We start from the raw sequence: 12830 nt of genomic DNA, 5'->3' as shown, positions 1-12830 counted from the left end.
ATTTGGGGTTTTATGTTTGGAAGGAAGAGGAGAGGCGATTGTCAGTGTGGAGAGATAATGGAACTGAATGGAAACCTAGTTTGTAAGAGCTCTTATAGCAAGGCTTGTAAGAGTTGTTGTGGCCACTAAAATAAAGTTCGGACAATGGTCTAAAGCAGGGAGGGGTTTCTCATGCCTGGGGACCAAATAAAGCCCCAGCCCTCTGGACTCTTCCCCGACCACAGCACACCTGTGTCAAACACTTCCCTGGCTCTGCTCTGCACTCTCAAGTTATGTTTGACATTTGTTTAAATCTAACAACACAAAGGAAAATATAGGATGTTGTGCCTGGCTATAAACTCTGATTATTCTTTTTGCTAGCCAGCATGGACAGAAAGGGGTTTGCCAGTAACTGCCCTACTAAACAAAGGTAAAATTTTGTTCTTGTTGTCGTTTAGTCGTGTCCGGCTCTTTGTGACCCCATGGACCAGAGCATGCCAGGCACTCCTGTCTTCCACTGCCTCCTGCAGTTTGGTCAAGCTCATGTTGGTAGCTTCGAGAACACTGTCCAACCATCTCGTCCTCTGTTGTCCCCTTCTCCTTGTGCCCTCCATCTTTCCCAGCATCAGGGTCTTTTCCAAGGAGTCTTCTCTTCTCATGGGTGGAGAAAGTACTAGAGCCTCAGCTTCAGAATCTGTCCTTCCAGTGAGCACTCAGGGCTGATTTCCTTAAGAATGGATATGTTTGATCTTCTTGCAGTCCATGGGACTCTCAAGAGTCTCCTCCAGCACCATAATTCAAAAGCATCAATTCTTTGGCGATCAGCCTTCTTTACGGTCCAGCTCTCACTTCCATACATCACTACTGGGAAAACCATAGCTTTAACTATACGGACCTTTGTTGGCAAGGTGATGAATCCATTATTCCACCCACACTTCCTTCTGGCCCTGCCTACCACTGACATCTGGCCCCCAGAAGAGAATGTGGTCCTTGGGCTGTAAAAGGTTCCTCAACTCTGGTCTAAGCGCATATGATGCAGCTTTGTTCCTGAAGCTAAGAAATTTTAGTCATATAAACTGCATGCCTGGGAACCATGCAGAAGCTGCCTTTAGCATTTTGGAAGGGTGGGGTTTGGGGGAAGTAAGCGACATCCACAATGCTAGAGTGAAGGCTTTCTTTACATGCTTGAGATCCTAGGTTTTACTCCCTAATTTTTGGACTTGATATTGAATCATTAATGGATGACCGCAGGTCGTTCCCCTTCAATACCCTCAAAGAGTTACAGGGGGCTAGCCCCTTACGCCCCATTTATCCCATCTGGGACCCCTTCTGAGGTGCCCTGAAGGTTGCTTGTCATGTTTGCTGCAAAACAATAAAAATAAAACATAGCCCTTTTTTACCAGTCATGTGGGCCAGCTTTAAAGAACTGCTGCTGTTGCTGCCACCTACCCAGGAAGAACAAAACACGTAAAAGAGCCCTGCTGGATCAGACTAATGGTCCATATCTAGCCAAGCTCATTTTTTCCATTGTGACCAGTCAGAAGTTTCTTCAGAAGTCCACAAGCAAGGCATGAAGGTAACAGCTCTCTCCTGCTGGTGCTCCCCACAAACAGAGATATTCAGAGCCATGATTCTGCTTCTGATTCTGAAGCGACTGAATATCAAGACTACATACACACCCTACATTTAAAACACATGAATCCCCCCCAAAGAATCCTGGGAACTGTAGTTTAGCCACTGCAGGGCTACAACTTCCAGTGCACTTCACAAACTGCAGTTACCAAGATTCTTTGGGGGTAGGAGGGTGCTTTAAATGTCTGGTACATACAGAGCCTAGCCTCAGTGGCTAACTGAACTTACAGCCTTATTGGCCAAGAATTTGAAAGCTGTCTAAACTAAAGGCCAAACTAAAGGCTAAACCAAGAAGGAGGGAATGATGCACTTTCTCTACACCATGTATAAGTTCATTAAGGTCTATCATGTCCTTCCTTGGGTGCCTCCTTTCTACACTACCCACCCTCAATCTTTCAGTTTTGATTCCCAATACACACACGGTTTCTCACCCCACCATGGTGTACACACACCAGCCTTGACACACCTAGGGAAGGTGTGTGGAAATCAACCTTCTATTTCTCACACAAGCATACCAAGGGTTTAAATGAAAGGGAATGAATTCCTAGCATCACAGAGAAACATTTTTTTTTTATTTACGCCCTTCAACCATTATGATGTGATAGCCAAACTTGGTTTTCACAGGAGGGTCTGTGTACACGGGCTTGTCCATACTGCTGACAGGCAAGGCGAAGGCTGCATCTTGGAAGGGCCCCACCATAGAGCCTCTGCTCATCCAGCCCAGATCTCCCTGGAAAAGAAGATCAATGGGAGACTGTTAAAGCCCTATAGCAGGCTGTTGGGCAGATTTCAGTTCATTTAGTTTTTAGCAGAACTTCAGGGCCACCAACCAGAGCCAGGGTAGCTGGGGGGACGGGGCTACTGCTCCCCATGAGCCCCCACATTGTGCTGACCTTTCTGTACACATATAAATCCACATCTGAGTTACTACACATCAGAGATTCTAACAGTCTAATTTAGAAAGGGAGGAAGGAAGTTGTTGAAGTGGCTGCTATAACAGAAGTGAGAGTGAGAAGCCCTCACCAGTCTCCTGTACATCTTCCAGTGATCAACCAGGAGACCCAACCTCTCTTCTGCCCTTCCTTGCTCTAAAAGGCACAAGCCCTTACAGCTGGACCTCAGTTCCCTCTCCAATATGCTATACCTTGCTTGCTTTCTGCACGTGCTCCTGACATGCCTAATTTGCTTTTCCTGTAGGTCAGGTTGCTAAGATATCGTCAACATTTTGCTTAAGTTCGTTCTTCGAACCTTTCCAAGCCTCCTCACCTCCTGTGTCCTCTTCTGTTGGGATTTCCCCTGAAAGCTCTTGAGGCCAGAGACCTGTCTTTTTTAAAACTCATTTTACTTCTGCAAAGTGCTGTACACACAGATTTCATTTGGCTCCGCCTCTGTGTTTCTGCTGCAGCTAAGCTTCACTCTAGTCTTTTAAATCCAGATTTCATTTAGCTGAGTGTTTCCAAATCATACTGCAGAACAGGCAGTGAAGTAGCAAAAGCAAGACTATAGCACCTTGGCTGCCTCTTTCTCTCAAGTCCTCAGGGCAGCAAAGGAAAGGTGGCAGCCACAGCAACAAGGTGGTCTGTCAGCACAAAACAGAAAAAGGCACATACCCCTTGTCTGGCTTTGTCCTCACTGTACTGAGAGGCTACTTCACTGAAGCGCACCCCAGCCTTGAGTTTTTCCAATGCCTCCAGGCATCTGCTATGCTTCTCACATAGAATATGTCTCACCTAAAAAAAAGCAGAATGCAAATTAGACAAGCATACACCACTCTGGCTGAAGAGGCAACCCAGTCAGATGGGTGGAATATAAATAATAAATTATTATGAATTATGAATTATTATTACTATTACTATTATTATTATTATCCCTCAAGTGGTAATGCAACCAACGACAGCTCTGGCATTTGACTGTAATTTAATGTGGTTTACATTACCCCGTCTCACTATAATAATTTATAATAATAATTTATTATTTGTACCCCACCCATCTGGCTGGGTCTCCTCAGCCACTCTGGGCGGCTTCCACAAAGACCAAAAATACAGTAAGATGTCACACATTATAAACTTCCCTGAACAGGGCTGCCTTCAGATGTCTTCTGAATATCAGGTAGTTGTTTATCTCTTTGACATCTGATGGGAGGGCGTTCCACAGGACGGGCACCACTACCAAGAAGGCCCTCTGCCTGGTTCCCTGTAGCTTTGCTTCTTGCAATGAGGGAACTGCAGAAGGCCCTCGGCACTGGACCTCAGCATCCGGGCAGAACAATGGGGGTGGAGATGCTCCTTCAGGTATACTGGATCGAGGCTGTTTAGGGCTTTAAAGGTCAACACCAACACTTTGAATTGTGCTTGGAAACGTAGTTGTGCATCCCATAGCATGAAGTCATTAGTGTAGGGGAGAGGTGTTGAACTCCAACTCCCATCAGCCAGCAGTAGTCCAACAACATCTGGAGGACCACAGAACCCCCACCCTCCTTGTGCAGACTGATGTCAAGCTAGCTGTGTTGAGCAGCTAGAGATCAGGAAGCAAGTCACCCTCCCCAGTTTAGCTGAATTACACTGTACATACATTCTTGTCTCTTTCTTGTCTAAAATTGCACCCCAGGGACACTATCCAAGGTGAAATGGTACAAAACACCCACCTTCACACTGCTGCCACCTCCTTTGGGGCCCTGGGCTTTCTTATCTGCAGCATCACTGCCAGAGGATGCTCCACCTATGAAAACACACAAGGTCAGAGGCAACGGTGAGACACCCTGGGTATGCTATGACACCTTCCTTCCACAGTGCCAAGCCCACACCCGGTGCTTGGCTGTGTGTGCACCTTGTGCAGCCAAACTCCAGGTTGCCAGTCTCACAGCAATGCACAGAAGCATGCTAGACTTAAGCTGCTATAAGGCAAAGGCTGCTCACCCTACTTGAACCCAGGCAGGATGTGAAAGCGCACAATCACAGCACTGGGAACTTAATCACAATGAAAGCTTTTTTCTTTCCCCGTTCCTGTTCTGCTTGACATTCTGCCTGAAGAAGCATACTGTACCAGAGAGAATATGAAAAATTGCTCCCTGTTTTGTAACACTGGTTGGTCCTGATAAAAAGTATCCCCTCACTTTGTCGTGACTTATGTGTATCCGAACCGCTGTTCTGTACCATCTGCAGCTGGGGAGGAGGGCTCATGCCTCTCCAAATGCAGTACAATGGACACCATTACTGACCCTGCTGGCTGACTGGGGCCGATGGGAGTTGGGAGCATCTAGAGGGCCACAGGATTATATATCCTTGATCTGGGATATGCTGGTCCCAGCATACAAACCGGTCTCTTTCTGAGCCAAGGGGCTGGAAACCTATTAGGGCATCCCAGGCACGTGTGGAAACCCACATGTCTCGGAGATCTCTGCACATCATCCTGGTGCTTAAATCTGCTTCAGGCCGGTTTAAGATGTGCAGGGTTAGGCACGTCCTTCCAGAGAAGCTGGGGCTGGCCTGGGGGGCAAGCAGAGACTCTTAGGCTGTACTGTCCCTTATGGGAGAGTAAGGCAGAGAAGACAAATCAGGATTCCTGGTGTCCCTGTTGTCAGCACCTGGCTGGGGAGAAGGAAACTAGGACTCCTGGGTTCTCTGGTTGCAGCTGGAATTCATCCCATTCACCCCATCCCACCCCCAGTCAGCGCCCCCCATCCCTTACCCTTTCCCCCTTTGCCGCCGCTTTTCCCTTTCGGAGGCATCTCCACGGCTTCTTCCGCCCTCTCTGAAGTGCTGCGGCGTCACTCTCCTCTGACGTCATGTCCCGCGACTCAACCGACCGGGCACCCCTTCCCCTTTGCGAAAGCGGACCAATTAGATGCCTGCGGGGCGGGGCTTCACAGCATCCGTCAAACGCATTGACAGAGCGAGGCAGCCCCTTCCCGGCATCGCCAACGTTCTGTCAAGTCGGGTTTCATCCTTTCAGCAAAACCATGATCACAGGCTTGTCGATAAACCCAGAGAAATGTGTTTGCTGCGGGCTGGCAAACGGGAGGCCGAGTGGACAGTCCTCCTTTGCTAGCCCCCGCAGTCGCCTACATGCAAGAGAGCTGAAGATGGCATACGTGGTTCCCTCTTCTCCCATGTTATATCCAGAAAAAGTTAGGTTGAGAGACGGTGGCTGGCTCTTGGTTCCCCAATGAGCTCCATCAGAGTGGGAATTTGAACCCTGGTCTCTCCCAGGTCTTCCCCAACATTCTTTACTTACACCGTATTGGTTTGCACGGTGGTGCACCGAGGCAGATACACAAGGCTGCATTGTTGTAATTATTGTAGGGTGCAAATACTGTGTGCTAATATTTTCAATATTTACTCACCACTTGAGGACTCTTCAGATTGGCATTGAAAATGCACCCAGGGTTCAGCTGGGGGTTTCAATACAAGTCCAAAGATTACAGCTGAGAGACAAAAATACTTTGAAAACATTAAAGTAGAAAATAAAGGAGTTACTGCTTTTTCTTCCATCTCCACCACTTCAGGAGGCCCCAAAACATAGATTTTGGGGTCCAGTCTCAGCATCTCAAGTTTAAGTCTCAGAGTCATAAGCTGCTCTCATGTTACTGTCTCTTTACCTTGGGTTGCTTGCTTCCAATCTTAGTCCTACTAAAAGCAGATCCATTGAAATTTATGGACTTGACTAACTTAGATCCATTAATTTGAATGCGTCTGTTGTGAGAAGTTAGTTGGATAAATCCACTTGACTATAGTATTACATAGTATTATTTTAAAATACTAAACAAACCCAGCCATTTTGAAAGAGAAAATACTATTTATGTTTCCCTAAACTTCCATTTTCATCCAGTGGAAAAAACCGGATCCATCCCCCTATGAAGAGAACCAATACTTTCCCCTTCTCTATGTTCCATTTTCCTGGGCCTTCACATCTTTAATTCCAACCCTTTATCATTGGGCTACAGCTCTGAGCCGTTTCAGTATCAGAAAGTATTTTAAGAACCTAGTAGTCCCATGACACCACTAGGTACAATCTTCCTTATCTGATATTTTGGCTTGGCCACAAAGAGTTTCAGACTTTAGAGTGCTGGATACTTGCCCAGCCGAATGGCAATGCTAAACCAAAATATCAGATAAGGAAGATTGTGTTATTATATGCTTGCCTATGTTACCTGGATAGGGATGCGGGTGGCGCCGTGGATTAAACCACAGAGCCTAGGGCTTGCTGATCAGAAGGTTGGCGGTTCGAATCCCCATGACGGGGTGAGCTTCCGTTGCTCGGTCCCAGCTCATGCCCACCTAGCAGTTCGAAAGCACATCAAAGTGTGCTTCCCTGTGGGAAGGTAAAAGGCATTTCTGTGCGCTGCTCCAGTTTGCCAGAAGCGACTTAGTCATGCTGGCCACATGGCCCAGAAGCTGTACACCGGCTCTCTCGGCCAATAAAGCGAGATGAGCGCCGCAACCCCAGAGTCGGTCACGACTGGACCTAATGGTCAGGGGTCCTTTACCTCTACTATGTTACCTGGACCCTTAAAAACAATCTTCCACCTAGCGTAATCTAACATTACAGAGGGCAGTACAGTCAAGTCCGCTTTAAACCTAAATGGGAAAAAGCAGGGCCTTGAAGTTGCCCTTCAGCATCTGGACAGCAGACCAACCAGGTGTACAGGTTACCTGGTCACTGTCTTCCTCAAATACTAAGATGAATTTATTTTTACATTTTTGAATTTGTATGTATGTATATACATTAGCATATGCACACGTGTCCTTGGTTTTGTTTTTATGGTGATGTAGATATTCTGGCAATCTATAAGCGGCCATCCAATGTTGCCTGAACAAATATGATCCCCATCAGAGGGCCTGCTGCTCTGTGCCTGCCATTGGATGCAGAACGGGGCATTTTTTAATACAGTCTCTAGTGCCTGCCATACTTGCCTGCCTTTGACAGAGCAGCTTATTTATTTGAAGAGGAATTTTGTGTTTTTACTGACTGCTGTGCATACAGAGTTAATGAACTGTTGCCACTTCTGATAATGCTTCTTGTTTAACAGTGATCATTTTAATATTCTAAACAGATTGTTTTATGTTGTATCAGTTGGACTCCAGTAGCCACTTTAAATAGAAAAATTTTAATGCGGAAAAAACATGGTAAAATATGAAAATGAATTTCACATGACCTAGCAGGAGTTTCTATGGCCAATCTATTCTTACTGCCATCTTTCCCAATGTAGACTTTAATAATCAGGGCACAGAAAACATTGACCTCTGGTACAAGCTACCTGCAAACTACCCTGTGATCTTCAGATGAGGGGTGGTATAGAAATTTAATAAAGAAATGTTACAAGTGTGTGGGTGCCAGACTCCCCTAAATTCCTGGTCCAGTAGTATCAGAATTTAATTAATGCTTAGGGTGTTAAAACTGGGTGCCAGACTCATGTGTTTTAAGTTAGGTACTAGACTTCTAAAATTCATGGATCCAGTGAGTGTTAGAATATAATTCAAGCTTGGGGTGCTAAGACACTTCTAATCCCTGGAATCAGCAAAGTGTCAAAAGCAAAGTGTCAAAAGTCAGACTTGTCTCCTGTGTTGTTGCAACTGTCTAAGGTGATAAGTGATCAGACCAGAACAGAGAACCAGACAGAAAATGGGTGTGGCCCCTCCATCAACAGATAAAGCCAGTTTTAAAAGTTAGAAGCAATGTGAGCTAGATGCATAGAGAGCACGGTTAGACAGTCTTAGATCCAAGACTGTAGTTATGGAAGAAGCAAGACATTTTGGGGGGTGTTGATGCTGTAAACCCATCCACCATAGGCTCAGGTTATATGTATCTGTAAATAAACCCGATAGCCTAAAGACACCACAGTCTCCACTGTGCCTCATTTTCAAAAGGAAACACAAACCCTGGGTAAAGCGCCTGGAACCCCCTGGAATCTTGCACCACTTGGAGATTGGAGGTGGCATGCAACAATAATAACAGCACCCAGCAGACTGTAGCAAAGATACCACACATGGAGGAGAGCCACCACTCATGTTAAAAACCTTTAGCAATTTTGCAAAAGAATTCAGTGTTGCAGAATCAGCTTGATGAAAAGTCAGAGGTCCATGATCAGAAACAACCCCGCCCCCATTTCTTCTAAATAGTTGTTAAAAGCAACTGTGGAGGGGTCCAAATTGAACTGGGATCACAGAGCCAGGAGAGAGAAGAGACTGAACTTTTCTTCCATGCTATTTTTTAAATCTGCATTGGCATCTTTAATTTGTATTTAATTAGTTGTTGTTTTTAAATCTGTATAGGAATTGTTTTTAAGAAAATTTTAGTCATTTACCACTTGATGTTTGCCCCTGCCCCAGGGCAACTTTGGGAGAAAGGGTAGGATATGAATTTAATAAACAAACAAAATAACCTCCACTCACTCAGGAGCTGTCATTTTCTCACCATGACAAATAGCAGCTTCCAGGGGAGAAAGGGAAGATTTCAGTCAGGAAAGCAGCACAATGGAATGAATTTTTAATAGACCACCCCCGTCTACTGTAGCACTGCAGTCACATTTCAATCTCCTTTCTTCCACAATGGCTATTAAAATGAAATTTAAAGAGACAGCTGGTTTGATCATGGACCACCAATGTGTCATCTAGCCTGGCCCTTACAAGCCTTTGCTAGGACAACTGTTCCCAAGTTTAAACACATGGAATGTGCTCAAAGCAGCGAATGTAAGCACCCAGGGGAGGGTGGTCCATTAGGGCAAATGGAGAACTGCCCCACAAAGCTCAGTCTGCTCTCAAGCAGCTGCCACCTGCCTACCTTCTAACTTGCATCCAGAGGGTGGCACTGGCTGTCAGCTTCCTTCCCCTTAGTCTCAGTGTTGCCCTTTTAGAACTCAGAAGGGAGGAGGATATGGACAAAATTAGTTGGCTCCAGCTGTCGTTGGACGTGGCTTGACCAACCCTTGGCCTCCCAGTCTTCTGCTCTACCACACCCAATAGCCACCACTGGGAGCATCTCTGCATACACACTAACAATGGAGGTAATGCAACTGACTTGAGAAACCCCAGAACTGGAACCAGCTGAAAAAAAGCACTGCTTTGGTCTTTCCACAATTTCCATAACCGTTTGAGAACAGATAGGTCCAAAATGGCTGATTCTGTCCAAATAAAAGTCATGAAACACAGTAATCGCAGCACTGAAATGAAATATCATATGGTTAATTTTTAACAGAAATGTTAGGTCTCTCTGGTGGCTGTAAACTCACCCAACAAACAATTTCTGTTGCAAAATGGCAACAATTTCTGTTTGCAATCTTTCTCTTTATTATCAATGATAGAAATCAGGGGGGGGGAAAAATCATGGTCCAAAGTCCTATTAGCTTCAAGTTCATGTGGCTGTTTTCAGTCCATCAAAGCCACAGAATTTCCACCTTTTTTCAAGGCTTGCTCCAACACCACTCATCTCCTGCTTGAAAGTGTGCTGGAGTCGCATCATGAGGGCTTCCACTTCACTAGCACAAATCTAGAAAAGAAAAACAGAATGTAACTGAAAACAGCTCAAGACAAAAAAAAAAAAAAAAAGGACGATCCTCTCAGTTCACCATGAAGGGTTAACATTTAACACCTTGGGTGAGATGACATTTCAGGGTATCCTGAACAGATATGCCAGACTCACAATCCTGTTAACGAACTTGGGTCACATACTGTCCACTGTTTCTCTAGGGAGCTCTTGACTCCAGGGACCAGAAACACTACACCTGCTACGGATGAACTGCCCAGCCCAGTTTAAAAGAAAAGTGAGAATCAAAGAGCCCCCGATCTTTCCAGGAGTTTATCTCTCCCCTCCCACCTCCCCCCCCCCGCTCTTCGGTTTGCAATTCACTGGCTAGAACAGGCATAGGCAAACTCAGCCCTCCAGATGTTTTGGGACTACAACTCCCATCATCCCTAGCTAACAGGACCAGTGGTCAGGGATGATAGGAACTGCAGTCTCAAAACACCTGGAGGGCCGTGTTTGCCTATGCCTGGGCTAGAATATGTGGATAAAATCAAGAGGTTGTTATTGAAGCACAATAGATTGTGTGACTACAGCACTTAAAATGCAGAGGTTGGGAATCTTTGGCCCTCCAGATGTTGCTGGCCTCCAATCCCCCATCAAAGCCAGTTAGTTTTAAATAAATAAATAAATAAATAAATAAATAAATAAATAAATCCTTTATTAGGCATAGCAAACCACACATTATCAAACAGACACGGTATACAAATTGTGCAAAATACAAGCTCAACATAACAAGGTTTGTCCCAGTCAGATCTTTAACTCCAGAGAAATCAATTTGCATAAATAACACAACATTACCACATCACCAATCAATAAAGAACCACTAAATCTCTTTATAATGGCCCAGTCTTTCCACATGGACAGCACTCAAAAATTCAGCCACTATTAAAGTAATTTGATCATTCCTGTCCGAGAGCAGGTCCTGAACCGTTGGTAGCATAGAATTGAGCCTATTGAGTTGTAAGGCCTCTAATTAATTGTCTTCTGGCACAAATGCCAAAATCACAAGAAAAGAAAATATGCTCCAAAGTATCAGGTTCCTGTTTACTACATATGCAGAGACGCTCTGATTCTGGGAGAGCTAAGTATCTTCCTCTTACTATCATCGAGGGAAACATATTAAATCTGGCTAACATAAACAGCCTGCACAATTCATGATTCTTCAGATTTGTCACGTATCCCTTTTGAAAATCTCTACAAACTGGGAGATTTAAATAGAGAGGAGAGCAAGTGCTGTGCTTTGCAACCTCAAGAGTGGAGAGAACGCCTTTTTCTGTAGGATTCTTCCTGATAATTTCCCAAATATCTTTGGGGTGAGAATTTTCAAAGGCAGTTAAATTAAGCCCTATCAAGTTCAATTTTGCATGGAATTTATCCAGCCTCTTAAGGTCACCTGAAATCCACACTGGGGTGCCATATAAAAGTTGGGTACAAAGTTTCATATCAATCACTTGCAATACAGCTGGAATATATCTATTTCCTACAGGAGAAAAAAAAAAGATTTAATATGGTGAGCTGTCACTTTAGCCTTAGCTATTGCAGCACAGATATGTGTGTTCCAATTCATGTTATTTTTAAATACAATTCCCAGATAATTGAAATGCTTCACTTCTTTTATTAGATGTCCATTGATTATCCAATTTTTTGGGTTCCCTCTTTGTAAATTGCATAATTTTTGTCTTATCATAGTTAATTTTGAGGTTATTAAGAGGGCAAAAGTTTGAGAAACTCTTAAATATTTTTTTTAAAAGCCAAAGAGGAAAGTGAGATAATTACCGCATCATCTGCATATAGTAATAAAAAACCTGGGATATTGTTTAAATAAGGAATATGAGTGGTTACATTTTGAAGAAATAATGGGAGGTCAGATAAAAAGAGATTAAATAGGGTAGGGGCCAAGATGCAGCCTTGCCTAACTCCTCAGTTATTCAGAATTGGACCTACAAGTCTACCATCTTTTGAAACTTTAACATATAGTGTTTGAAGTCCTAAATGGCTTAGGCGCCCCAAATAACTGAAAGACTGCCTCCTTCTCTACAGATCCTCTTGGGTGTCAAGACTAGCAGAGAGGGGTGGGGGCACTTGGTAGTTCCTACATCCTCAGAGGTCTGGGGAGGAGGGCCCAACAGAGGGCCTTCTCGGTGGTAGCACCTAAGCTGTGGAATTCCCTGCCCATGGAACAGCTTCTAGCACCTTAAGTAGTTTTTGTCATATGCTGAAGAAACACTTCTTTACCCTTTGACACTAGATATATACTTTATGTTTTAGAACCCACCTCTTGACTGTAATTTCTTTTAACTGAATATTGAATATTGAATTTTTAAATCACTGCAGCCTGCCCTGGGACCTCAAGGTGAAAGGCGAGCAAGAAATCAAATGATAATCATCATCTGCAGGGACTCCAAAATCCATGGGACGACTCCTTGGCTGGCAACAGCTTGGGCTTTTATTTATTAAATTTATATATCCCACCTTTCCTCCCAGTGGAGCCTAGTGAGGCTTTTAATTGTGTCACAAGATGTTCCCCAGTGGCACAAACTTTACTTTGCTCATCACACAAGAGGTGCAGGCACATACCTTGCTATCAAGGCGCTGGAGGTAGGAACAGATGTATTCAATGCTCGCTCCAAAAGGGTGAACATGCAAGAAGGTTGAGATTATTCCTAGAGAAACAAAATTAATGGAGTTACATCCGGGAC

At 44.5% G+C, this 12830-nt stretch overlaps 2 protein-coding genes across 7 annotated transcripts in view; both read right to left on the bottom strand.

Moving 5' to 3' along the window:
- Positions 1-2161: 2161 nt before the first annotated feature.
- On the bottom strand, positions 2162-5444 carry PIN4 (peptidylprolyl cis/trans isomerase, NIMA-interacting 4). The gene is made up of 4 exons (XM_083721072.1): positions 5299-5444; positions 4256-4329; positions 3222-3341; positions 2162-2341 (listed from the first exon to the last, which is right to left on the bottom strand). The coding sequence occupies exons 1-4, from the start codon at positions 5336-5338 to the stop codon at positions 2183-2185; spliced, it is 393 nt and encodes a 130-aa protein (XP_083577198.1). The 5' UTR covers positions 5339-5444; the 3' UTR covers positions 2162-2182.
- Positions 5445-9872: 4428 nt separating this feature from the next.
- Positions 9873-12830, bottom strand: part of ENOX2 (ecto-NOX disulfide-thiol exchanger 2) — a 39720-nt gene continuing 36762 nt past the window's right edge. For 5 of the 6 annotated variants that reach the window (XM_083721063.1, XM_083721064.1, XM_083721068.1 and 2 more), the window contains exons 14-15: positions 12709-12794; positions 9873-10095 (exon numbers count right to left, since the gene is read on the bottom strand). In XM_083721063.1, coding sequence (XP_083577189.1) covers positions 9961-10095; positions 12709-12794 — 221 coding nt within the window. In that variant the 3' untranslated portion in view covers positions 9873-9960. Of the gene's footprint in view, positions 10096-11492; positions 11612-12708; positions 12795-12830 lie in introns of those variants that run through there. The other variant, XM_083721066.1, reaches the window with a different exon arrangement.

Source organism: Podarcis gaigeae (assembly GCF_964106915.1).
Source record: "Podarcis gaigeae genome assembly, chromosome: Z".
NCBI classification, from domain to species: Eukaryota; Metazoa; Chordata; class Lepidosauria; order Squamata; family Lacertidae; genus Podarcis; species Podarcis gaigeae.
The sequence above is the reverse complement of the archived record's forward strand: the minus strand, read 5'-3'. Positions and strand labels throughout refer to the sequence as shown.